Raw genomic sequence first — 27,748 nt, forward strand, 5'->3', positions numbered from 1 at the left:
TTTTGTTGTCGTTAGCATCCACTATATCTGAGATCACATGGCCTAGATTACTGCCAAAATAGAATGGTCAGATATGAGCAGGCTTCTAGCCTTTGCCTCCCAAAGGCTGTAACCAAAGCACCTCTGCAGAGTTCCAGGCCAGTGTCCCCTTCAGGCCTTCTCCTCATGTCGTGTCTGTGGTGGCGCCGGTGCTTCTGTATAAATGAAATGTCTGATGTGTCTTTTGATATATGAGACATATGAGCTTGCTTGATGTTAGATCACTTGAGTGTATACAGCTTCAGCAGTGCCCAAAGAGATGCTGGTCCTGCCCAGTCAGAAGATTAGAGTATAGAGGACTAACTAGTTCACAGACATGAGAGTGTCAGCCCTTCAGGGCGACACTGGTACCATCTCCAAGAAGCCTGTTTCTGGAGGCACAGAGATGATGTAGGGTGGCTTCAGGGAGTAGAGAAGAGGCAAGACCTTGAGAATTCTTTCACTCTCCCTGGAGCCCTGGGTCTCCTGGGCTTTGTCTCAGGTTCTTGGAAGTAGCCTAAAGTAGAGAGATACTGCTGGGCCTGGTGGGCTGGGAAACTGTGGTGAACAAGCCTGAGCAAAAGGTTGTTGAGGAAGGTCAGCCCGAGATGCTGCTGCAATAGCATTGAAGCTGCTGCTGGACCACGTAAGCTGCTCCTGAGCTACGGGAATGTGCCTTCCAGGGCTTCTCCCCCATGTGGTGCTTTCTCTTTCCTTCAGCGTAAACAGCACTAACATTGCCTCCCACCTGATCTCTCAGCCCCACATGGCTGCTGTGGGTCTAGAGTGACAGATTCAGTACTCAGCACTCACTGAAGCTCAGACTTCCCTGGGCTTCTTTTATCTTATCTGGAACCCTCCCAAGGATGAGCTCAGAGGGCAAAGTGTAATTCAAACCCAATCTAAGCTATAGGCTTACTTTTCATTCTAGACACTGGATAGAATAGGGAGAATATGGCCTTAAATGTAATATATTATTTGAAATAATCTATTATTTGAAATAATAATTATACATACACTTACATGCATTGATATATACAAACCATGTGCATGTACATAGAACATACACATATGGGCCTCTGTACACAATATACACTTATACATATCTGAGTACACATGCATACATGCCTATATACACACATTTGTATGAATATATACTACATCTATACACTTATACATATCCTAGTATATACATGTAGATAATCATATGAATATATGTACTTGTATTTTTATATACATATGTCTATATACATATAAACCATACCTGCACATACTTGTATACCCAAAAATACTTTTATTTTATATATACATATATATGTATAAATTCATATACATCTGTACATACATATTTACACATACTTGTATACACATATGTACACATTCATACACATATATGCTTGTATATACATACATATACACACACCTGTACAAACGATTGTACATGAGTCTAAGTACACACAACTGCATACACATATCATATACCTGTATATATACACACATGTTATCTGTATACACACATGTACATAATATACATATCTTTTTACATGTTTATATATACAATATACATAAACATATCTGTATATGCACCAATGTACACATACACACATCTATATACATACATATCCACAACTGTGTACATTTGATATACCTATACACACACATACAGACACATACACACACACACACACACACACACACACACACACACCCTTTAGATGTGTAGACAGTACATTGGCCATTCATTACTGTTCTTGTCATAGTCTTAGTACTGGTTTCAAATACCCATGTCCTGGTCTCTTGGGAGCAGATTCTCATCTTCTCTAAGGGATTCTCATCTGTGGCCAAGGCTGACTGAGCTCTATAAGCACTAGGGTCCTTTGGCTTTTCACTGTGAGATGCTGTGCTTCCTTAGTGGAGAGCTTCCTTTTCCATCTAACTAGTGATTTTTTTGCAAGGCTAGCCTAGGGTTCCTGTGCTGTGTTGGTAGATACATTTTGTCATCATTCAGAGCCTCCGGGGGATGGAATTGTTTTGTAATGGCCCTGGATGTTGGCCTCTGTGTTGTATCACTATGTCACTGAAGTCTTCAGGTTCAGCCCTCATGACCTTATCTAGCCTAATTAACAACCCTTCAAGGGTTCCATCTCCAAATACAAATACCCTATTATTTGCTGCATGCTGGACACAGGTCTTATGAGCTATTGACCAGGTGATGGCAGAACTGGCTCCTAGGGTGGGGCAGGTTAAATTGGACAGTCAGCCTTTAACACTGGGACTTTGAAGAGTACTAATATTGTGTCCATAGTGGCACATTTGAGGAACTGTCTCCATGAGCTCACCATTAGGAGGAGGCAAGGTCATGTCTTGGGGAAGTGACATGGAAGAACTTGCTGAGTACAGATACTCCAAGATAGGGCCATGATATGACAGGGAGACCCGAGGGTCCTCTGCCCCCTGCTTTTGGAATGAAACCTGGGAGTTGCTCAATCTTAGATACCATAGGTGTGGAGAATTTAGATTTGACTGGCTGAAACTGCACTCAAAGCTGTGTGTTCCAGAAAGTTTGATAGAAAAACTCTTAAGGAAACAAAATCCCTCAGAAGTTTGGAAGTTTGTGAAGTACCGAACCCTGCCTCAATGTGTGGACCACATGCTGAGATGCTGAAGTATCAGAGCTATTTTCTTTGCTCTTCTCCCTCACATCCTAGGATAAGGTGTCAGATACAGACAGACATGTGTATAGGTTTGTGGAAGGTACTTGGTGTGCCCCAAGGAGTGGGACACCCTTATCATCCTTATAAAGTTGGCTGGAGGGCCTTTCTAAGGCCCTCACAGCCTTGTTTGCCTCTGCATCTGGGGGCAGGTTTTGTGCTGCTGATATGTGAGGCAGACTCTGAGAAATAGCCCACCCATGTAGTCAGCAGCTTCAGGGGACCAGTTTTGTGAATAACTGGCAGCCTGTCTCGTAAAAAGTGCTTCCTGTAACTGTATGTAGCATCAGGGACCAGTGTGGTTTGTGCTGGCATGGAGACAGGATGAGAGACTGACCATGAAGAATTAGCAGGCTAGTACCCCATCAACTGGCAGAAGTCTAAGGGATGGGTTGATTTCCAGCTTCAGGTTTAGATAGACTGTAGATCCCAGGGTTTTAGAGGCTGAGTGTCAGGAAAGATGTCTGTAGGAATTTGGGCTCTAGAGACTAGTTTGAGTGTTCCAAAAAAGGAGGCTAGAGACCTGCCCAGGAACCAACCTGGGGCACTTTGGGTCTCATTTCCTTGTCCAGTGGTAGGGAGTTCCAGCCTCAGTTCTGGAGCTCATCCACTAGTAGCATAGATTAGTGAAGAGTGTTCCTATCGCCTCTCCTTTGTCCTGTGTGTGAGGTCAAGAGAGTTATAAGGTGCTTATAGCGATGGACTCAGTGTAGCTCCTGGGTAACTAGAAGAGGCCATTGCAGGGAGCTGGGGAGGGGCCTGTGGTCAATAGTTTTACCAATATGGCTCCCATTTCCTTAAGGAAGAAAACTCTAGAACTTATTACTGAGCAGCAGTCCTACCTCTGCCTGTTAAATGGCTTTATCTCCTTGTACATTTTCCCTTTCTTGGGTTTTTAATTCCAGTTAAATGTGATTTTAATGAAATTTCTCTGAAAGCTGTCATGACTACATTGTAAGGTTAAAATTGACTTATTCTTTCAAGGTAGGATTCAGTTACAGCTAGTAAACTAGATTCAGTTTTATTACCAGCTGAGTGAAAATATTTTTATTACCCCGACAAGGTAAGCAGTCAGAGAGCAGAGAATAAATCAGCAGTGTGGCTCAGGCCCGGGCAGTCCTCACTGTGACTGCCTCTCTTGCCACACAGCAGTCCGTCTCCAGCGTTGCAGCCTCATTAGGCCCCAGAATGGCTGATTCTAAACTGGAAATGATGGTGGTGTTTCATTTGAGACATGCAGCTAAGCTGATTAGAAAGCATATGTGTAAATGAGGTCCCTGTGGGCCCATGCCACAGCCGGGGCAAGTCCCCTTGGACAGAGCAACTGTGTGAACCCTAGCCCATGGGATTTCCCGGGAGCAGGCCACAGTGGCCAGGCTAGGCAAGAGCCAGTATCCAGTGCTTGCTCTTACTCCTCTGAGGACTGTGTCCCCAGTTCTCTTTGTATGCCCACTTACCTCCAGGCCCCTCGGGCCTCCTGGCTTTCCCCCTAAGTGGGCGTCACTCTGGAGAGAGTGCAAGGCTCTTCTGCTTATACAGTCATGATCTGGGGAGACAATGATGACATTTGCCACCCAGGGCTGTCCTTCCATCCCCTTGGGACATCCCCGCTCTCAAGGTCTGATTTGGAGGCTAGCATAGGGCTCTCTGGCCTCCCTCAGAGAGCCTGCAGCCAGCCCTATGCTTGAATGTTTTTGTTTTTGTTTCTGGCTTGCTCTTGTTTCAAGTCCAGTTGCTTCCGTTCACATGGTTGTCTTGGGATCATGGTTTCAGGCCAACAGGCCAGCTTCTCCATCTCTACTTTTAGTGGTAGCCTAGAAGGGTGGCCTGTCCCTGTCCCTGTCCCTGGGCCCTCCCGCACCTTCCACTCCCCTGCTGTCTGTAGCCCTGCTACCTCTTCCTTTTTCTTTCTAGTACAAGCTCATCTTCAGAACTCTTCCAGAATAAGTTGAGGGCTCTATTAACACCAAGGGTCAGTTTGTCATCCCACCTATAGAATGGGGACACCCCGAGGATCCTGGGACATGTGGCCTTCTGGTCTGCCCATACATAAATCTCCTGCAGGACAGGATTGCTCCCCACCCCCACCCCCATTTTAAGGCCTCATACTGATGGGCAGTTGGCTTGTGACTATAGAGGATGATCTGTCCTACATTAGAATGTAAATAGTTGTTTCGAGAGCCCTTTCCCCAGGATATACTTAGCATAGCTGCAAAGGAGTGCTGTTAGAAAGAAAGGCCCCCAGCATGTCTCCACTCCCCCACCCAGGCCACTACATGGCTTGTGGGAAAGCCAAACTGCTTCAGTTACTGCAAGGTGGGAGGGCAGGACCAGGACCCCACAGAGACCCAGGACACTACCCCTTGGCATTGATTCTTCACTGCCCCCACTTCCTTCCAACCACTGAGATGTTCTGGGACAAGGAGACAGAACTGTGATGGGCGATGGGCACCAAGTATGGAGTGTTTACCACCTGGAAGTACTGTGTCCTCCTGGGCAATAAAGTACAAGTGAATGAAGCCCAGCAAGCTCTGGACCAGATGATGGTATCTCTGTGGCCCCCCGTGCTGAGATTGATCTTCAGGGTTTACTGCTGAGCTGAGACCAGTTAATTACATTGTAAGCAGAGACTTCCAAGTTCAGAGATTCACCATGACCCCAAGAAGAAAAGTCTTATCCTGAATGTAGACCATCAGATCTGCTTCCGAAATGTCCCCAGCATCTTTCCTATTCATGGCTTCTGGAGAGGGTCTGTGTGCTTTGTCTTTCTTGAGGTAAGAGGCTGGACTCTTCCTTACTCCCCAGTTGAGTAGCTGCATTGGCAGGGCCTGAGGCAGGGCCTGGGGGATCAGGGACAGGGGAATATTTTGAAAGTCCTGTTCCCTCCCAGCCATGAGCCATCTGCCTCCCATTCACAGGTAGACATTTTCAGCACTAGAAGCCCTACTTCAAAACTGGACCACGAAGCTGTGTTGTCATCAGTCTGTTGACAATTGTGTCTCTGGGTCCAATGAGGAGGAACCCACGAAGACCCCAGTGATCTCTGTATCAGACAGCAGAGTCTGAGGATGGGCTGAGGCTGAGAGGAAAGGCAGCACAGAGGATGGCCAGATGTGCTCTATGAGGCCCTGCCAAGATAGACACAGGCAAGGCCAGAAGCCTCCATGTGGAGACTGAGTCTGGTCTTGAGAGCCAGATCTGGGAATGAGTGTTACACTTAGAACACTGAGCAGAGAACAGAGGGTTTTCCGGAAACCTTATTCCTTCAAACCTATTTTTAATGATGGTTCTTAAATGCTTTAACTTTCCTTGGAGCCTTCTATCCACCAGAGGTAGTGGAAAAGAAAGTATACGTGGAAAGTGGGTCTGTTTAGAAAGGTTCTTTAGAGCGACATCTGTCTGTGTTGTCTGGAAATCAGCAGTTTAGTTCACAGGTTAGCATTAGCTGCTCCACTTGCAAATACTTCATGGATACACCAGCAGTTCAGTTCGGTAGAGTCAGGTTAGCAACAGCAGTGACATGACCGAGCAGAGACATCCAGGCCTCAGCCCCTGTCCGAGTCAGCAGGAGGGACCAGGAGGAACGCCAGGAGTTCTCAGCTCTGTCTCTCTCAGGGAAGTAAAGATCAGCAAAGACTCACAAGCATTGCACAGCTAGCTGTACCAGCAAGCCAAGCTCAGTCTCTGCCACTCTGTGGAGTCCTGTTTATACCCTCCACACATCTGTGTCCTCCATGGGCCTTGCCTCAGCACGTGCATGGAATGCCACAAATGCAGCTCAATGTAAAGCAGACCAATACATGCGTGTTTTTAGCAGAGAATCCTTCACCATGTGTCCTTTCATGTCCTTGCTTTAGCAGAACTTCCTTTCTCCTGTGTCTGCTTCAACATTCCTTCACAAGTCTGCCTTAGTCTTTCACCTGAGTCTACTTCAGGAAAACTTTCCTTCATGTGTTTGCCCCAGCAAAACATTCAACACAACTGACTCTTCAAAGAACCCTTAAGTTTCCACTTCAGTTTTCCTCAGCACTGAGGGGACAGGTCCAGGCACCCCTCTGCCCAAAGCCACAAAGAAAGAAAGTGCCGTGGGTGAAAACTTAAAAACAACAAGAGGATACATGGTCAATACGAACATGCCCAGAGTGCCAGCATCACCTCCTCAGGGCATGGCGGGGGGAGGGCAGCAGTGGCAGTGGTGACAGAGGTGGCAGAGGCGGTGGTGCAGGGAACTACAGTGAGCCAAATGTCAGTCAGAACTGAACCCTACCCTGCTCAGGGGCTGGACTGGTTAGACAGGGCACTGAGACAGTGATTGTGACCTTGTAACTGGAGAAATAGAGATCACACCAAGCAGAGACAGACTGGTCTCCACTGAGTTGGTGGAGGATAGTGAAGCAATGGAAGCCATACTGTGTGGGTTATGGGAGGTTAGACTCTGGAGCGGCTCCTGAGCACAGCAGCAGGGGCTGTGCAGAATGAAAGAACTAGGAGGAAGACCATGGGGTGACACCTGTGGTCTCAAGGTACAAGCAGTGTACCTGTGATTGGTGTCCACTCTCAGGGAACAGGGAGCACACCCTAGGAGAAATGTACTGGCCTTTTAGAAAACATGGATGAAGCCATTGAGTTCCGGGAACCATAGAGGAGAGCGGAAAGTGCACATGAGATGCCAGCAAGGCAGGCCAAATCACCTCAGAGTCAGAGCTCAGCCCCCGATAAAGAAAACTCTAAAGGGAATCTAAAGGACAAGCACAGGGCCAAGGCTTAGGAACATCTCAGGCCGAATGCAGTAGAGCTACATGTTCAGCCCACTGAAATGAAAGGAACCCCAAAGTTGCTACCAGAAAAAAGCATCCCAGAAAGTGAACACTTTGCAGACCAGAAGGTAAAAGAATCCCAAAGAGAGCAGGAGGAACTAGAAAGTTAAAACTGAAGCAGTGCCAAAGACAACCACTGCGTGGAGAGAGGGGGAGGAGACTCAGGAAATCCCAGCACCATGCTGGCAGGGAGGGGCAGATTGGGGTCACGGATCCTCACACTGCACAGGAGGCTGTGCAAACCTACAAGGGTGAACTGATAGGCACCTAGGCTTGCTTTCACCTGTATGGTGACAAGAAAGCTGAGCTTTGGCCAGCAGGCTGTGCTGGAGGCAAAGTAGAATCCATGGCTGATGTGCTTACTACAGGAAGACAAGAGGCGTGTGAAAGGCGAGCAGGGTCTGACGGACAGACAGAGCACCACGAGTCACGCTCCGGGCTCCAGCTCAGCATGCGGAGAAGTGCATGTCAGTGGCCCTGCATGCCAATCAGCAGGCAGAGCTGTCAGACTGGACTAAAGAGTAGGAGTCACCCATGCGATTCATGGAAGAAGTTCATCTTAAATAAAGTCACATGATTTAAAAGTAACATAATCTCGTGCCACTCTAAACGAAGTGAAAGTCGCTGTTCAAAGTCAAAGTTCAAAATGAAGAATATAATCTTTTATGCACTATAATTATATATGTATTCACATATATGTTATAGAAACCTTCATATTAATACATAAAACATTTTACAAAATGGTCATTTTATAAGAGCAAAACTCAGTCACCTGTTCTTACTACCAGATATTAATGCGTGTACTGATAGCTTCAAAATACTCAGAACAGAATTCTAAACTTTTAAGAAGTGGAGTTTTTGTGTCATAGCTGCAGGTTTTGATCACTTTTCCTTAAGCAGTAGGACAGTAGACAGAGAACCAGTGGGGTCACAGTGCGCCTGGACAGCTCCATCAGCAAGCTGCACCTGCTTGACCTTCAGAGAGCTCTCAGGATGTGTGTCTTACCACACACATCTGTACAGTAGACATCTCAGGGAGGCTGAGAGGATTTAAGAAATGTCCAGTATGCTCTCTGAGAACAGGGGAGCTAGTGTAGACATCTGTAGGATATATGGAAGGTGTCCAATGATTTCTAAATCCATCTATGTCCCTTTAAGTCACCCAGTGAGAGTGACTAACTCATAGGAGAAATAACAAGGGACATTAGGAGAATGTTTGACATGAGTGAACAGGAAAATTCAGAAATACAGCGGCAGAGAAGTCACCAAACACAGACAAAGCTGTGGGTAGAGGGAAAGTAGAAAGACACGCATTCCTGAGGGAGACCTGAGTTAAATCAGGGACCTCAACTGCTGACTTAAGGACTTGGAGTGGCTAGTTAGGTGGAGTGAATCCAAAAGCTTGCTTTAAAAAGTCAATAAACAGATGTTTATAGTCAACTGTTCGGGAAAAACAAACAAACAGACAGACAGATTGCCAATATGAGGGCTGGGACAGTCACCACTGTGCAGGCCCCCTAGACATGAAGAAAATAGGGATTGTTGCTCACATTTTGACAATACATTTGCCAGTGTTATGAAATGTGTATAGTTTTCTAAAACCTGAATGACACAGCCAGCTAGCCCTAGAAGAAGTGGATATTCTGAACATCCCCAAATTTATAAAAGCAAATGAGCCAGAGCTTACATCTTCCTTCAAAGAAGACTGTAGGCCTCCACTGGAAAGCATTCAGCCAAAAGTAACTGATTCTACCTGGGCTGCTGGGAAAGTCAACAGGGGGCATGCTTCCCAGGCTTTTCCAGAAGGTCGATGTTTGTCTTATTCCCAAACTTTAAAAGGTGCTTTTAAAGAAAGAACTGCAGACCAGTATCCTCTGTTAACTGAACAAAACTTTTAGCAAGTCAAATCAAACACGACATTAAAAGAACAATCTATTAATGTGACATGTGCTGTATCCTCGAATGCATGACTGATTTAACTGTTGAAAAGCCTCTGATATAGTCCATTATGTTAAAACATCAAAAAGGGACAGACCCATAGAATTATCTCAGTGTGTGCAAGAGAAGCACTTGACAAAGGCCAGTGTTCATCCTTAATGAATGCCGGCAGTAATCAGGAGTGGAAGAGAGCTTCCTAACTCTGCCAAGAGGGTTTCTGCAAAAGCCCGCAGCTGAACTCATACAAGCTATGTGCGTCTGAATGCTCTCTCCAGGCCTGTTCATTCTCACTACTTCTATTCAGCACACATACAGGTAGTCCAGCCAGTCAGCACACTGAGGCAAAACCAGCAAATGGAAGCACACACAGTGCATGAATGGTCCCCAGACTGGAAAAGGAGAAAGGCAACCCCTTCATCTCTCGAGAGCTGATGGAAGCAACAAAAGAGCTGACTAGAACCCGGAGGAGAGTTTCATAAGACTTCAGGACACCCAGCCAGCACACAGAAATAGTGTTTCTGCATACTAGCAGGAAGAAATCAGCATTCCAGTAGGCTAAGATGGCTCGGTTGGTGGGTTTGAGTTTGACACTCAGCACTCACATGAAAAGGATGGACATGGTGGTGTGTGCTTGTAATCCTAGTGCTGGGGAGGCAGAGACAGGGGGATCTCTGGGGCTTACTAGCCACCCAGCCTGCTTACTTGGTGAGTTAGGTCCAGGCTAGCAAGAGAGTTTGTCTCAAAAATAACCAGGTGGATGTGGATGGCACCTTCTGAGGTGTGACATTCCAGGTTGAGAGCCTGTGTACACACATGTACACACATAGATATTAGCAATTGAGAGTGAATAACCACCACTGGTTACTATAGCATAAGCATGCGAAGTTTATCAGGAAAACTCAATATGGCTACAAAAATACAGCTGAGAAAATTCAAAATGACCCAATCATGCCCGTACACTTGGAAAGTCAGGGTGTAAATAACACTTTCCCCTAACTGATTGCACATTCAGCTCAATACTGGTTAAGATCCCAGCCTGCTTTCCTGCTGAAAGGGACATACTGATCTTGTAGTTCATGGGCAGATACAGAGCCCCCGGCATACCTAGACTTACCTACCCAGCAAGATGAACAACATGGCAAGCCCAGGTTTGGCTGAGTTCAAGAATAGTAGATGACCAAAGTCATGTATTATTGACACTGAACTACAGATCACTAGGACGGAAGAGCATTTGGAGGGAGCCACACATAAGGACAATTGATTTCCAGAGGTGGGAAGGAAATTCTTTGGCAGAGTACACATACTATGTAAAGGAACTTGCACCATGCCTTTTTCTCCTTAAAAAGTGAACTTGAATGGATGAGGCCTTTAAATCTCTGGTTCTATAGCTTGCAGGAACAGTGGCTTTGTGCAGTGAAGTTAGGTATTGGAGTTGGTTTCTTAGAAAGCCATCCAAACCAGGAAGCAAGCATAAAGGAGATTTGGACAGATATCAAAATTAAAATGTGCTCTTGAGATGCTTCCATCCAGAGCGAGCATGGCTGCCTTCCAGATGCTACAGCCCTTTTTTGGATCTTTACAGTATCATCTCTTGAGGGTTGTATGGGACAAGGCCTGGGCAGATTGCTCAGCTGGTAAGGTGTCTGTCACATTAGCATGAAAATTTGAGTTCAGACCCCTCCTCCCAAGTAAAAAAGGCTAGGCGTGGCAGTGTATAACTTCAATCCCAGATATGGGGAAGCAGAGACAGGAAGATGTCTGGGGCTCACTGGCCAGCCACTCAGTTGAATTTCTGAGCTTCAGGTTTTATGAGATACACTCTAAAAAATAAGGTAGCGAAGGATTGAGGACACCACCCGATAATGACTGCTGATCTCTGTATACACACATCACCTGAACACACACACACACACACACACACACACACACACACAAGCTGAATGGAAAGGAGTCAGGAACTAAGCCTCATCGGGCTGCCTTCTAGCTCCCCTGTCATCCTCTCTGCTTCTCTGCTGCAGGCTTTGCTGATCTGTCATGGAGAGCACAGTCAGACCTACTGAGTGCTGGGCATCTAGGAAACTCTGCACTATCTTTTCCACTAGAATCTGTTTGGCTGTTGCTTTCTCATGTGATGACAGCCCTGTCTTAGAGGGCCTTATCCAGATGCTTATGAGCACATTTGTGAAGCAAGAGTGATCTAATGCCTTGTTGTCTCAGCTCTGTATAGCTCAAGAAGAACCTGTATTTTAGATTATGTTACTGTCAAAAAATAGACCTTAATGCCTCTCCAGAGATGAGAAGACTGTGTGCTGTGGTGTCAGATACACGCTGATGCTATACAGCCTGCCAGGAGGCTTAATTATATTCTGGGCTCATGTTCACCAGAGTCCCAAGATGAGAGATATTGTCTCCTTCCGGCAAGGCCCAGGACTGAGTATGCTGTGGCTCCTTCCTGGGGCTGAATTAGCCATGTCAAGTGTGCCTTCCTGAAACATTGTGCCTTCTGGGTCTGACTGCCCTCACCAACACACTGTGTTGAGCACCTTAAGAAGGCAACAGTCATGTGCCTTGATGGCCTGGTTAAAATAACCCTTCAAGGACTTGTTTTGAAGGACTGCATTTGTCCTCTACCCTAAAGTCTGTTGGGGATATCAGCCCCGTTGGGGCATTTGGTGGAGTATGTTTACTCTACGAATGCTTAGCCTGGTGGCCATCCGTGTAGAATTAGAGTCAGAGTTTACAAGTGACAGGATGAAGCCACCGTGGCTACTCTGCTCCCACATGCCAGCCATACTTTGGTACCCAGGCAATGTGCATTTCTTATCGACTGGTTCAGAATTCAACAGTATCCTAGCCCTTAAAGCTGGCTAGCTTTTTGGAGTGGCTCATTAGATCCAGGAAGCACCCCAATTTTATTATAGGGGCATGGGCCAGGAGGATCAACCCAATGGAGAGATGCGTGGGGTAGATAGACTGCTTCTCCCTGCAGTTGCCTCTCCTGTGAATGGTAGTGCTGGCCCCTAGGAATCTCTACAAAGCCAGCTCCTGAGAGCTCCTCTGGGGTACATTGTGGGTGTGGGCAAGACCTTCCCTCTCCTTCCCAGGGTCCAGCAAGGCTCCTGGTTTAGGTGACCAGCCCCCACCTCCAGAGCTGTCTAGCACCCACTAGGAACCCCATTAGTATAACAGAGACAATGTGAAGTTTTCAAGGCTCTCTGTCCTGACCTGGCACTGGGGCTCGTCAACTGCTCATCACACAGCAGGAGGCAGCCTTTGTGTGAGGCTACAACTTACCTGGCTCTCTTCTTGCCTCCCTGGCTACTGGGATGCCTTTGAGGGGCATGCAGCCCCTCCAGCCTCTGTGGTTTGAGCTCTGGGCTCAGGAGCAGCAGCAAAAATGTTGGGATTTCTCTCTTTGCCTGGTCAGCACATTCTGAAATGGTGTAAACGTTTTCTAAATAAATCTCATTTCCTATTGATTTCCATTATGATTTCTGAGGAAAATTTTACCCCCCACCCACTCCAGGAAGTTGACCATTCTTAGAGTGTAGTGATGTGTTTGTCGGAAGTGTTGCAGCTCATTTGGTGGCAGTACAGGTCACCTGTATTCCTAGGCAATGCCCAGGCATTCTGAGTTTACTAAACTAGATAATCTCCAGGAGCAGAACTGAGCTGTCCTGAGCTTCAGGGCTGGCCCAGATTCTCTTTCAACCCAGCCTTTCATCCCTGGGGTCTTGCTCTGCTCTCCTATCCCCTTAGGCCAAGAAGAAGTAAGAGCTGCCCTCCTTGATTGGAGCTCTGAGCTAGTAAGGTCTACCCCTGTTCGGTAATCAAGAAGGCTGCATCCTCAGAGCCCTGGTCTCCGTGGTCCTGCTGGCACAGTCCTGGTTTCTGTGGTCCTCTGGCACAGCCTTGGTCTCCATGGTCCTGCTGGCACAGCCCTGATCTCCGTGGTCCTACTGGCACAGCCCTGATCTCCGTGGTCCTACTGGCACAGCCCTGGTCTCCATGGTCCTGCTGGCACAGTCCTGGTTTCTGTGGTCCTCTGGCACAGCCCTGGTCTCCATGGTCCTGTTTGCACAGTCCTGGTCTCTGTGGTCCTGTTTGCACAGCCCTGGTCTCCGTGGTCCTGTTTGCACAGCCCTGGTCTCCGTGGTCCTGTTTGCACAGCCCTGGTCTCCGTGGTCCTGTTTGCACAGCCCTGGTCTCTGTGGTCCTGCTGGTACAGCCCTGGTCTGTCTCCGCGGTCCTGTTGGCACAGCCCTGGTCTGTCTCCGTGGTCCTGTTTGCACAGTCCTGGTCTCTGTGGTCCTGCTGGTACAGCCCTGGTCTCTGTGGTCCTGCTGGCACAGCCCTGGTCTCTGTGGTCCTGTTGGCACAGCCCTGGTCTGTCTCCGTGGTCCTGTTGGCACAGCCCTGGTCTGTCTCTGTGGTCCTGTTGGCACAGCCCTGGCATGTGTCATTCTATAGTCCTTGCTTGTGGGCCCTCTGTGTTGAATCTTCTCCTACTTGCAGCCTGTTTATCATTTTCCTGAGCACACTCTACTGGAGCGCAGTGCGCTGGCCTTGCTGAGAGGAAGCCCGCCTGTCTTCTCAGGGAGCGTGGCTGCTGCTCTTGTTACCTGCAGTGTGGTTTTCTGAGATTGGGTGGCAGGATTTTCTCTCGGGTTCTTGGTTTAGTCTCTCATCCTGTCACTGTGCTGCAGCAGGTCCCCAGGTCCTCTAGTTGGCAGGTGTGTTGGGTACAGCACCCATACCTGCCTGTTACTGCGGCAGAGAAGCTGCTTTTGCTTGCAGAGGCCCCATGTTGACCGTCGGCTGCTCTTGTTTCTGTTCTTTTTTGATCCTCCTAACTGATGAGATGATCGGAACCTTTCCCTTTAATCAAAGCTCATTCCAGCCAGGCCCAGCAAAAGCAGGCGGTGTTCAGCCTGCCCTGAGCTAAGCACGGGGATTCAAAGATTTCTCTGCCGGATATCTAAATGTGGGCCATTGTGTCTGCTCTTTGCGCAAATAAATCTTTCTTGCTTGGTCCCATGTCAATACCGCTAACCTGTAGCGGGAGCTCCAGGGTGCTGTGTGCTTGCATAATTTACCTGCACTTGCAGTCCAGAAGACTAGGTGCTTTCTGCAGGATTTCAGCTTATGGGCCCATCATTGAAAGTACTGAGGAGAGCGCTCTGCAGGCTGTGGCCGCTGTCCCCTTTGATGACTTTACAGCAGTGAACCTTGCCCTGCCACACAGGACGTTTTGGCTTGAAAGATGATAGTAATTATTTCTGCCCACTTATTCATTATACTTGAACCCTGATTGCCAGTGAAATGGAAATTCTGGTTTTGGAATTATTGCTGACCAGATTCCTTTATTAGTGAGAGAGCATGAGCTCATGGTCACTTATAAAACAGGAGAAAGGAGTCATTTTGAGCACACACATTCCCAGTTCCGATGTATATAAATCGGAAGTCATGCCTAGAGTTTAGCAGTCTATCTTACACTATGCTCAGAATAGGAGGCAGCCCTGCCAGAGACTCATTATGCACATTAGAAGCTGGCTGGAGAGCTGGTGACTGGTCCACTTTCTCATTCATTAACTGTTTCCCGAGTAGCATGCAGTGAGTGAAAAATGGCCACTTCCCTCTAATCAAGGATACTGTCCAGGTAGCGTACAGGCTGGACATTCCATCTGCCAGAGTCAGGGTCCACCTGGCAATGCTTAGCCCGCACAGTAGAACACTGGCAATAGATACTCACAGGGGTCCTCCCGATCTCATGTGGTTTCACCACCTAAAGAGTGTTACCTTTGCCCTTTAGCAAACTCCTAGGAGTTCAAGGTCCCACGTTGAGCAAAAGAGAAGGCCAAGTGCTCAGAAGCTTGGTGACATAGATAGCTGAGAGGCCCCAGCCTTGTCCTGCTCGGCTCTTAGAGGAGAGGAGGACAGCCCTTGTATATCCACTCTGGGGAGTGATGCCCTGCATGGGTAGACCTGTGCCCTTATGTAGGCACATAAGCAATAGGTATTGCTGTCAGTGTTGTGGTCATTCTGCAGGACTGGTGCTCTGCAAAGGGAGATGACCACACTTGGGCCCATCATGAACCCCTGGAAGAGCCTGCCCTTACCAAGTCAGCCATACCTGAGGGCTGCAGCTTGCTGGTCCCCGTGCCTGCTTTTGACAGGGTAGAAAGGATTGGTTTTCCCTTTTCTGTTAGGTTACTCGGATGATAGATAGTCCAGAAATGTGTTTAATTTTTCAGAGTCATTTCTTGCCAGTTTGTCTTAGAAAGGTGCTACCTGCCTGCAGGGTGCATGTTTGTTTTCCGGGTCTTAAGATTCCTACCTTCCCATGGAGGGTGGTCTGCTGGTACTATAGGCAGAATGTGGCCAGCATAGGAGGCTGTGGCTCCTGGATGTAAGTCCCTGTGGTGGCTCATTCCCCCTCTTTACCCTTTCTGAATCTTTGGTGGAGATCTCCAGCATTAGCTGTTACTTTGACACAGAGTCTCCAAGGAGACCATCTCTGTGTCTCCAAGGAAACTCTTCCCTTGGAGAAGTTGAGTCTAACCATGAAGACCTGGCGGTCACTTAGTATGTCCATCTGAGGAGGGGACGATGGAGTGGCTGCTGACCTCTGCACTGATGTCCCCAGGACAGCTGAAGGTAGAAGTGAGACTGGCTGTAGCCTGATAGTAAGATCACTGACTGGGACTGGCCAGTGGAATCAGGCACCTGCCTGGGCCACCTGCTCTGGTTTCAGCTATCATTCAGCAACCCTGCAGGCTGCTCTCATTGCCTGCAATTTCCAGAGGTGAGGGTTTCCTCCCCAGTGCTGCCACCACCCTTGGGCTCTGGGTCCTCAAACAGCCACCTGCATATTCATGAAAGCACATTCCTCATGCTCCTGTGTAGAAAGAACCTTGTTCAGTAAATTCAGTCATTTTCTAAACTGCTGGTTTGCAAGTGTTCATCAGATTTGAATTTCACATCAACTGCAGCGCCCTGCTTCAGTGCGCTGGGCCACAGCCCAGGCTGCTGCTGTCCCAGCAGGATGTGCCCTTGGGAACTGCAAAGGTTGCTGGGACGAAGAGCCACTTGAACCCTTGGGTCTTCTATCAGTTGTGTAACTACAGCTAATTTCAGGCTGGAAATGATTTTTGTCTTTGTTAAAAAAAAATTACCTCCATAGAATTAGGAAGTTGATTAATCCTGTTTGCACAGGTCTGTACCAGACTTCTTCAATAAACAGAATCCAGCATCTGCAGTGAGTGGAACCAGCTGGAAGAGCTGCCATGCAGGCAGCCGGCCCCACTGCCCAGAAGCATGGTAGGCTTAGGCCTCTTTGCTGGGCCTGGAACCCTGGTTCTTAAGTCTTTTCCTGCAGAAGCAGCATATGGCAAATACACAGAGACCTCTGTCTTTCTGCTTCTTAGATCAGGAACACTCCCTGTGGCTCTCAGGGCCATCACCCCACCCAGTGTTCTTTCCTGGGGACCTCAGGGATATCACCCTCTTCCTGGAACCCTTTCCTCTAACTCTTAGGACCCTTTGCTTTTTTAGTACATTGCCCCAGCCCCTGTGAGGTCTGGAGGGAATATGGCTGAATATCAGCTCTATTTTGTAGCTATGCATGGTCTTGTTGTAACTGATCTTGAATTGCTTTCTATTTCCCATCAGTAATAAGGGCCTAATCTCTATGCTTTATTCACTAGACCCAGAGTGTTTGCTGATACTGTAGTGAAATACCTGAAACTACTTACTTATAAGGAAAAGAGGCTAATTTAGCTCTCAGTTCCAGAGGTTCCTGCATAGGGTACTGGCATTAGTTCATCTCTGATGAGGACACGTGTCATCACAGTGGTGGTGAAGTTGTGAGAGGGACAGCTCATGCTACACAACAGGAGCCAAAGAGGAGGTCAAAGAGTGGCCAGACTTTTCTTTTGTGACAGTCCTCTTGTTGAGATTTAACCAGGACTCCTGTGAGAGCTGTGTTCTAGTCCCTCCTGAGGGCAAGTCCTCCTTAACACAAGGACCTCTTCCAAACCTTTTTCTTAAAGGTTTCAGCACCTCTTCCATTGCATACCAAGGAGCCAACCACCAGCACATGGACCCTGAGGGGACAAAGCATCACCAAACTGTGGCTCAGTCCAATGAACATCTGGCCCCAGCTGCTCTGGTCAGCCGAGGCCAGCAGTAGGCAGAGAGTGCAGAGACTGCCTGCCTGCTGAGGCCTTACTTTTCTAGGACCAGCCCGTCATTAACTCCTGTGGGCCTGACTGTCTCTTGGCCACAGCAACCCAGTTAAGTGTGCACACTCTTACATAGAAGTGGGTCATCTGTAAGATTCAGAACAGGCATAGGACAGGGTTTCTCCCTTCAATGGTTGGAGAAGCCTTAGTTTTGAGACAGAGCCAATAGTTAGTTGGTAAGGATTTGTGGTGGCTAATTTTATACCAACTTGATACAAGCTAGAATTATCTGAAAAGGAGGGAACCTCAATTCAGAAAAACACCTCCATAAGATCTGGCTGTAGGGCATTTTCTTAATTAATGATTGATGGGGGAGGGCCAAGCCCATTGTGGGTGGTGCTGTCGCTGGACTGGTGGTCCTGGGTTCTTTAAGAAAGCATAAGCCCTAATTGTACTGGCTGGTTTTGTGTCAACTCGACACAAGCTGGAGTTATCACAGAGAAAGGAGTTTCAGGTGAGGAAATGCCTCCATGAGATCCAGCTGTGGGGCATTTTCTCAGTGATCAAGGGGGGAGGGCCCTTTGTGGGTGGTGCCATCCCTGGGCTGGTAGTCTTGGGTTCTATAAGAAAGCAAACTGAGCAAGCCAAGGGAAGCAAGCCAGTAAGGAATATCCCTCCATGGCCTCTGCATCAGCTCCTGCTTCCTGGCCTGCTTGAGTTCCACTCCTGACTTCCTTTGGTGATGAACAGCAATGTGGAAGTGTGAGCTGAATAAACCCTTTCCTCCCCAGCTTGCTTCGTGGTCATAATGTTTGTGTAGGAGTAGAAACCCTGACTAAGACAATAATGAACAAACGAGCAAACAGCACTCCTCCATGGCCTCTGCGTCAGCTCCTGCCTCCAGGCTCCTTCCTGCTCTCACTGCTGTTGATAATGAACTGTGACATGAAATTGTGGATGAATTAAACTCCTCCCTCCCCTAGTTGCTTTTGGTGGTGGTGTTTCATCTCAGCAATAGTAACCCTAACTAGGTCAGGGTCCATACTTTGGGGACAATGTTGGTAGAGTCTGGCTCTTTTTAGTCCTGCATCTAGAGGCTGCCTGGTGTGGATAGGAACAGGTGTGCTGTGTACAGGAGGGATGGCGCCTGGCTTAGGATGGGCTCTCTAGAAGCTTGATGGCTCAGTTCCTTTTCTCCTTTAGCCCGTTTACTAGAGTTACAAGTGGTTGTGAACCTGTGTTGTGGGTGCAGGATTTTGAGCCCAGGTCCTCTGCAAGAGCCTTAAGTGCTCCTAACCACAGAGCCATCTCTCCAGCCCCTTAATTGTTCTCCTCTTGAAGAGTGGACTATGGAGTCTCTCCTTAATGGCATTAGTCCTTTGGCCTCAGGCTCCCCTGACCGCCTGTGCTTGTGTTGTGCAGAGCGAGTCCACCGGCATCTGGACGGGCACGAGGTGCGGTACCTGCAGTTTGCCTTCCGCTGGATGAACAACCTGCTAATGAGGGAGCTGCCCCTGCGCTGCACCATCCGCCTGTGGGACACCTACCAGGTGAGCACCCAGCCTGTGGCCCCAGCCCTGCCGTACCTTCTTCTACACTGGATTCCCTGCAGAATATCCTTTCCAATCCAACAAAGTCTTAAAAAAAATCTAGCTCTAGTGTTCCTGTCATCTGGCTCTATGTAGAACAAGGGAAAGGACTTTCTAAGATTCTTCTTGTCACCTGATTGCTCTTCAGCTGGTTGGTGACAGTCCCCTCCCATGCTCACTGGCAGTTTACATTTTAAGCAGAGTTAAACTGTAAGTGTGGCCGAGTAATCATGTACCTTAGCTGTACATCTGAGCAGCTTCCAGAAACTTCACACTCGGGACTCACGTGTTGTCTATGTTTTGAGTTACTTACAATAAAGATTTAAAGAAATCCTCAGACAGATGCAGCACAATATGAAATTTTCCACTCTTCAGCAATTTTGATGAAATTCCTGTCTTGAGGAGATTGAGTTTTCCGGAAGCATCCACCTTGGTTCCCCTGAGTGTCCGTTGCTTATTCTAGTCTCTTTTCATTTTGTGTGTGAGGCCTGCTGAAGCTGCCCTGTGCGTGCATGAGGTGTGGGTACTGGCTTGCAGAAGCAGGCACAGCAGCCTGGGGAGAGGCATCAGCTCTCCAGAGATCTAGGGAGTAAGCACCAAGTGAGTTTCTCTTTTACAGTAAATGAACAAGTCCTCCCTGCTGTGAGAGCCCAGGATGGGCTTTGTGCCAGGGCTTTGCAAAGTGGGCACTGTGTTGGTGCTGGGAGCAGGTCTAGAAGACAGGGCTCTGGGTGGCATGTGTCCAGGCTTTGCATAGTATTCAGTGTTGCACATGGGCATACAGAGGTTGGTGCAGACAGGACCCTTGCACAAGACTAAACCTTTAGGGGATCTTTGGTTTAGAAATTGCAGGACATTGTTACGGGTGCTGCATCTTTCCCACAGGCCAGGATGCTGTTGGACCCTTGTGTCTACCATCTCTGCCTGAATTTGGAACTCCCATGAATGGTAGCATCACCCTTCAGTCTAAGTGCTGGTGGTGCATTTGTGTGTCCACCCTGGAAATGTCGGTTTTGTGGATATCTTTGTTTTGCTTTGTTTCTTTTTCTCTACCACCTATTATGATAGTTAATGCTGTCAACTTGATGGGATCTAGAGTTACCTATGGGTTTATCACTGCGACTACCTATGAGAGAGTATTTACATCAGACTAGTCTCTGGACAAGTCTGTGAGGGCTTATGTAGGTTAGGTTGGAGTGGGAAGACTCCCCAACAGACAGACCAAGTGAAAAGAACAAGGGGATCTAACCCCAGCATCTATCACTCTCTGCTTCCTGGCTGCAGATGCCATATGACTAGTTGCCTCGTGTTCTGAGACTTTCCCAACCTGATGGCCTGTACCCTTGATCTGCTAGCCAAGCAAACTGATCCTTCTTCAAGCTGCTTCGTTGGTGTTTTGTTGAAGCAATGGGACAAGTAGCTAAAACTGCCTTCTGTCTGCTCTGCCTCCTGTGTTCTGTGGCTTCCTCATGGAGGCCTGCATGGTAATGTTCTATGAGCTGCATGGTTGGATGTGTTTTCATGGCAGAGCATGTTCCTGAATCGTAGGTTTTCTATCTAGGGCTTGGCAGCCTCAGAATTCCCATTCAGTAATGCTAGCTGGGAGTTAAAGCCTTACCTGGAGCTGTTTGGCCAAAGTAGCTGTCAGTCGAGTGCATCGATTAGCTTTCTGTTGGATGACAGGAAACAAAACCTAATATCCTGTAAATTGCAAATGCTCTCATTCCTGTGATTGCCTAGGCTGTTCATGACCCAGGCCTGCTCATTAAGCTCAGAGTTCCTTGCAATCCTGTCCCATTATGAATAAAGCAGGTATCAAGTCAATCACACTTGGAGCAGACAGAAGACAGATCAGCTCAGCCATGTCCTGTACTGTTTCCCTGAAGTGCTCAGTTGGCATTCAAACATTGAGACTGCTCATAACCTCTTTGTTGAGTTAATTTTCCTGCAATTTAATTTTGTCACGAATCAACTCCTTTTTATCAGAGCTCTTTTTTGAACTGATAGAAGCCTGGTCATAAGCCCTTTCCCATCTTAAAATTAGCCTGTTTCCACATTCCAGGGCTGAGCTGCCTTTTCTGGCACTAGAAGCACATAGCCATCCTCAGGGATCAGTTGAGCAGTCACTCTGTATAGCTGGGTGTTTATTGGCTGGGCCACCCCTACAGTGTCTAAGATCCTCTTGGGACACATGCTATGGAAAGGTTGATAAGTACCTTGCCCCAGGCCCCTGGACGAGACTGTGGCCAGGAAATGGATGAAAAAAATTGTCTTAAAATGGGACAAAAAATGGCTCATGCAGGGTTTTCTACCATCTTATCACAAAAACTGGCACCAGATGTGACAGTCATGGATTGGCCTGTGGTTCAGCCTCTGAGAGCTGCTTTTGAGGCACTCTACAGGGTCTATGGATCTAGCCTTGCCAGGAGCACCCCCTTCAGACTAAGCCCTTACATGTTAGCACCTCTGGAATTTGTCATTTGGGTCATGGACTGCAGCTTAGGGCCTTAGTTAATCCACTCCCAGGTCTCTGTCCTCAGCAGCCCAGCCAGCCATGTTGTTTTTCCTTCCCATGTGTTGGGGACACACAGCTTTCTGCCCACACAAAGGTGGTGTGCTTGGATGGTCATTTGGTGACGAATGGCCTGTTGCGCTGCTCCTGACCTCTCACCTGACCCGTTCACATCTTAGGTGGAACACCTCATTTTATTAACTGTCCACACTGCCATTCTTACCGCTCTGGGGAGAGGTAGGTTGGAAGGGAGCTGGAATCAGGGCCTCCTTGCCCTTGGCATGTGCCCTGGTACTGCTCAGGAAAGAGTCTTAGGGATCCCTGAGTCACTCAGTTCACACATATTATTGAATGCTTTCCTGAGTCCCTGGGTCTTGGGAGTATTGCAGAGAGGACTATGATCTCAAAGGACCGTGTGCCAGCGAGAGAGCTAGGCCTCAGACCAGATGCTATTGTCAGTTCCTTTGTCACAGGTATTAGGGGCAATGCTGTGGAAGACCTCCAAAGCTGGGCAGTTCTTGGGGGATGGGTTGCAAGTGACAAGTGGCCTTGAGTTGTGATCAGTGTGCTTAGGTCTCTACAGGATATCTGTGACGAAGAACATTTTCTGTTTGAGGAGCCTAGTGAGGATGGATTCATCCTCACTATCATACTGCCTTATGATAGGCTACTCCTTAGAGCCTCCCCCAGGGTGAAGAACTATGTTCCCAGCCACCTGGAACCTAAGCCCCCATCAGCCATTCAAGTGGGCTAGAAAACAGAGCCTTCCCTAGTCTATCCTTGAGAGATCCCGGCCCATGAGGACACTTCTGTAATAGCTATGAAAAGCCCCAGAAACTGCAGAAGAGCAGATTTCTGTCTTTGGGAACTGTGGCCTCACCATGGTGTATACTACAGAGCTTGTGTGATGAACCAAGCAGTGAGTAGTTAGTTACATGCTAGGATTTTGTTGTTGCAGGTATTTCGAGTAGCATTTGGCATTAAGACTAGACAGGATAAACTGGAGCGTGGGATGAAGAGCTATCAGCTCTTACTCATGTGAGCAGCCTGTTATCTTTTAATGGTGTGCCCCAGGACACCTGGGTCTAGCTGGAACCATTCTTGGGCACATTCAAGAGATGTTAGGAGGGTCAGGCTGTAAAGGCCTGGAAGGATGAAGGCTTTGCCCAGAAACCAGTTTGGAGTAAGCATGGAGTAGGCTCCTCTAATGCTTTTAAAGGAAAGTGATTTGGGTAGAGGTTGAGGTGGCATACAGGAGATGGAAGATGCCAAGAGGTCACTTTAGAGTAGGCACAGCCTGTCAGCACCAGAGCTTGAAATTGGATTAAGTTGTGGTTTCCAAGGTTTTTCTGAGCTCCCAGGAGGTGTGTCTGCTATTGGCATCCATCCATCCTCCGGTCTTTTCCACTGTCACCTATAATATGACACCTGTTCCACAGAGAGCCTGTATGAGGACACGGGGCAGCATCATGGTATCTGAGGAAGCACCCCCAGGAGCTCACAGCTGGCCAGGGAAGGGAACATGATAGAGTCATAGCGTGCTTGTGTTGACGGTGAAGCCAGGCACTGGCAGCTTGGGCAGGAACCTCCCTGTCTAGGGAGTTAAGGAGGACGGAGTGGGATTCTAAAGGCAGGGATGTCATTCTCAGACTGCCACACAGAGTAAGTGCAGTGAGGTGACCATGGTAGGCTGTAGTGGGCCAGTTGTGCATTGCATGGAGTCCAGAGGCTGTAGTCACAGCCGGCTTGGCCTGAGGCATGACCTGCTATGGCCGTGTCAGGGCACCTGGAGTCCAGGGTTGAGGACAGGCTCCTAGCACCTGTTCCATCCTTTATGCTCCCAGCTGACAGCAATCATGGCTTCTGGACCTCCTGGGTGCCACATCACAGATTCTGTGGCTCAGGTGGCATTGGAACTGATGGATTGGGTTAATCTAATAAACCTGAGAAAGCAGGTCTCCATAAACACACTTTTTCATAAGCCCATTAAGATTTGAGAGTGTAAGCTCTTCATGCCTACCCGCCTTCAGGAAGCAAGCATACATCACTGTCGGTCTGGTAAGGATTTAGAAACAGAATACTCAGCAAGACTTGGCTCACTGCAGTGACATTTGCAGGGAGGAGCTGGAAGATGAGAGGGCGAGCCTGCCCCAAGAGCAGCAGTGGCAGCACCATGTCCGGGAATGGAGAGGCCAGCTTACGGCGTGTCTGGAGCACCATTCTGGGCTGGCCACTCTTCTTCCTGTTTTGATCAGCAGCTTTGTCATGTTTAGAGCTTGGGAATGTGAAGGAGACAGTTCCTCCCTCTACAGTTCTGGCCTACCCAGTCTGCTTGGTCAGGTATGTGAGGGCTCAGCAGTGTGGACCAGGCACATCCTAGAGGAGTGATGTCCTGGTTCCATCACCTCCACACAGTCTGACACTGGACATCTCTTGAGACCACTTCAGAGCTGGTATCTTGAGTTCTCTTCCAGTCAAAAAGTGTGCAGCATGTTTAGATCAGTGTCCCACTGCTGCAACAAGTGCCTGAGGTAATGAACTTAGGTGTGTTCTAGCGGGAATTCCTGTCTATGGTCTTTGGACCTGTGGTGAGGGAGCTTGGCTCATGCTTGGGTGAACACGTCTCACCCCAAGGCTGGGCTATGAGAGAGGAAGATGGGCTTGGAGTACTCTCCCTTTCAAGGGCATATGCCCCAGCTTGGAGGCCTCCCACCAAACTTAGCATCTTAAAGGTCCTGCCACCTCCCAGTGGTTATCAGGCTGTGGACAGAGCCTTGGGCATATGGGCCTTTGGAAGACATCCATCTTTAGACAGACTTCAGTGGAACTGAAAACTTGTCGATGGGTAAGTGTTAATTGCAGCTTCTAGCAACAGGCTGGGCAGGCAGCTCAGCACTTTTGCCATTTAGAGTCTATGGGAATGTACAGTTAAAGGGCCACAGCTGCCCTGTGTTCCTGAGTGGTCTACAGAGTCTCACTAAGAAGAACAGTCAGTTGGGCCAGAGGAAGGCCTTTGCCTTTCCCTGCCCAGCATCTTGTCTCCCTGTAGCATTACTAACAGGTATTATATGGCAACCCATTGTGACCACTCTGAATAACTTTCTTTGTATTTGCTTTAAGCTAGACAAGAATAGTAGCTAATTCTAGAGGCAAATTGATTGGTTATGCTATTTTGCAATTGTAGAGTGAAAAGTATCTACTCATGGAGTCCCCACTTCAACAAGTTAGCTTTATGGTACATGTACATTTCTTCTGAGGGCCTCCTGGGCTCTAGGCTTGGGACTGAGACAGTCAACCAGGAAGCAGGTGCCAGAGTAGTTGGGTCACTAGCTTTAACCTCTGTTGTCTGCTCTTATAACAGCCTTTTGTGGATGTGTCAGTGCTTGGTGCCCATCTGGGAAATAGAAGATGTGGAGAACCAAGTAGGACCCTAGACTCATCTGGCAGCTTCATACCTTATGTCCAATCCACCCCACAGTCTTATTCTTAGAAGTAGATGACAGAAGTCAGTCAGAAACATCACTGGGCTTGGAAATCTCAAGGCTCTGCAGCAAGGGATCTGAGAGGAAATGGCAGAAGGAAGCTTGTTACTGTGGTGGTAGCAATGAGGCTGCAGCAGGGGCCCCTCAGGAAGACAGAGTGACATTCCTTGGGTAGAGACAACATGACTTCATCCCCAGGAGACAGAATTTTAATACAGGTCTTTTTAGGATGACAGTAGGGTCTAAGAATGGGGACAACAGACTGGTCTGTTGAGGCCCAACTCTCTGGAGCAGAATAGAAGGTCATTGGACTCCCTATGCAACTCATGCAAGGTAGTTAGGAAAGCCTGCATTTGCAAGTCTGAGAAGAGCTTGGGACTTGGTACTCTCTGTGGAAGTCACTAGGTGGTGTCCCCATGGAGCCCTCAAGCAGCCCAGAGTGTGATGTGTTAGAGGCCAGCAGTGTGCAGCTTTGTCCTCACAGGAGCATCTGCAGGTGGGGGTCGGGGGGTCACTGCTCCATGGAGAAACCCTGGCCATATGGGCCTCTGGTAGGCAGGCCACTGGACCTCTGGGAAAAGCTTTTCAGTCCTTGATTATCCCTTTGAGGTGGTGTGGGAACTGTACAAGGAGACAGATGCCAGAGTCACTGATAAGGGCGAAGTCGAGACTCGTGGGACAGCTGCTCCTCCCTATGTGCAGTAGGCGGTAGAGGACATGTAGCCAAGGGAGGGAAGCCCAGAGCACACATGACATCTGATGACTGGGTTTCCCTGAAGGTACTAGTCCTGATGTCTGTGTGGCTGGAATCTATGGTCTGAAGCAGAAGTCTCTGTATGCTAGGGCTGCTGATGTCATAGGGCATGGCCCTTGGAAAGCATGCACATTCACCATGTGGTTCAATGAAGGAGTTTAGTGCTAATTGATGAATGAATTGATGACCTTCTAGGCCCTGGGTCCTGGATTCCCCACTCAGGGCTAGGAGTGGCTGGCTGTTCTGTGGCCTTGTTCGACAGGAGTGGGAAATCTAGAGGTGGTAGCCTCTCCTAGTGTTACAAAGACTTTGTTCTTGTCCTGTTTCTACTAATCTCTGAGATGATGTATTCATGAATATTTTATCTGAAGAGGGACCTTCAGCAATTTGTCTAAGTTCTACGGGCCTCTGGGTTCAAGAGAGCCAGGCTATTGGAGGGAGCCCTAGAAGAGCCTGGCTTCCTAGCATGTGTGAGTTTGCTTCTCTTGAGCAGGGGTCACCAGCAGGCCACTCCTCCAGGTAGTTTGCCATTTCCCAAAACCCAGATCCCATTTATCTGCTAAAAATGCACAGCCTGGGAGAGTCCACTATGATTACAAGGGTGGACATACAATGAATGATAACTAAGGTTGTGTGCCTTAAATAAAAACCATATGCTTAGGGGAATTGTTAAATTCTGTGTGGCCAGAGAATCCAGTCATCCTTCCAGGGTATCATGCTGGGACGCTGAGGGTTAGGGCGCAGATATGCCTGCTCCCCACAAATGACTGCTCAGTACTTACAGTGACAGAAATGGATGGGGAGACAGTCCACATGAGAGCAGCAAGGGACAGAACAAGGATCTGCTGTGGCCTGGGGAACTCCTCTGAGGACTCTCTCCTGTGCTCTTGGGTAATGTGTGTCCTCACCCTGTGGGGCTGTGCTGTCCTCCAGAGTCCTGCCAACCCTCCCGCCTCTGTGTGGATATTCTCCTCCTTCCCTGGGACTTGCTCTGAGCACTGTCCAGCTGCCCCCATGAGGTCTCCTCCAGGCTCAGGCTGACCTCAGCCTGGACCACGGGAGACTAGGGCTCACATTGCCATCCTTGCTGCTCCCAGGGCATTAGGCTTTACTGCCTCTTGGGAAGCTGATTAGAACAAAGGCTTACCTGCTTTCTGTATGTGCAAGGGTCACTTGCTCCCAACCCATAGGACAATGTATCCACAAGAAAAAGCTGAAAAAGGGACCATGTGAGGTGTGGGTGCCTCCTGGCTGACCCAAGAGCCCTATATCTGCTGTTGTCACTAAAACATAACTCCTCTGGGATGCAGGTTTCTCTGGGCAGTGGAAGGGGGTCAAGGCTGGCTCTGCATGGTAATCGTGCATCTGTATGGACCTGTCTCATTGTAAGGTGGCTTTAAAGTCTGTGCAAGCCCAGTGGATGCTCAAATAGTTCATTTTCACTAATCCTGGCCAGCTTCACCCTGGCATTAGCTCACTGTTAGCCTCAGTTACTGCACAGATGTGGGCTGCCTCTCTGTACAGTGTGAGTTATGCTGCAGTTAGAAGCTGGGATCACTTAAGCTGAGTAGTTAACAGTACATCTGGTGACCCTGTGTTGGGTAGAAATAGTGTCCAGTACATTAGACAAAGAACAAGGACCAAAAGCAAAGGGCAGGGTCGTCTTGACATCAAGACTTTTTAGTGCTTCTGCCAGCCCTAAAGAGGATAGGGCAGCTGGTAACCAGGAACTAAATATTCTCTG

At 48.3% G+C, this 27,748-nt stretch overlaps 1 protein-coding gene across 1 annotated transcript in view; it reads left to right on the plus strand.

Annotated features, from left to right (window-relative positions):
• Positions 1-27,748, plus strand: part of Tbc1d22a (TBC1 domain family member 22A) — a 290,169-nt gene that overhangs the window by 168,093 nt on the left and 94,328 nt on the right. Inside the window, exon 11 of the mRNA XM_052160274.1 lies at positions 19,090-19,217. Coding sequence (XP_052016234.1) covers positions 19,090-19,217 — 128 coding nt within the window. The remainder of the gene's footprint in view (positions 1-19,089; positions 19,218-27,748) is intronic.

The sequence above is a fragment of the Apodemus sylvaticus genome, chromosome 17 (assembly GCF_947179515.1).
Source record: "Apodemus sylvaticus chromosome 17, mApoSyl1.1, whole genome shotgun sequence".
Classification (NCBI taxonomy): domain Eukaryota; kingdom Metazoa; phylum Chordata; class Mammalia; order Rodentia; family Muridae; genus Apodemus; species Apodemus sylvaticus.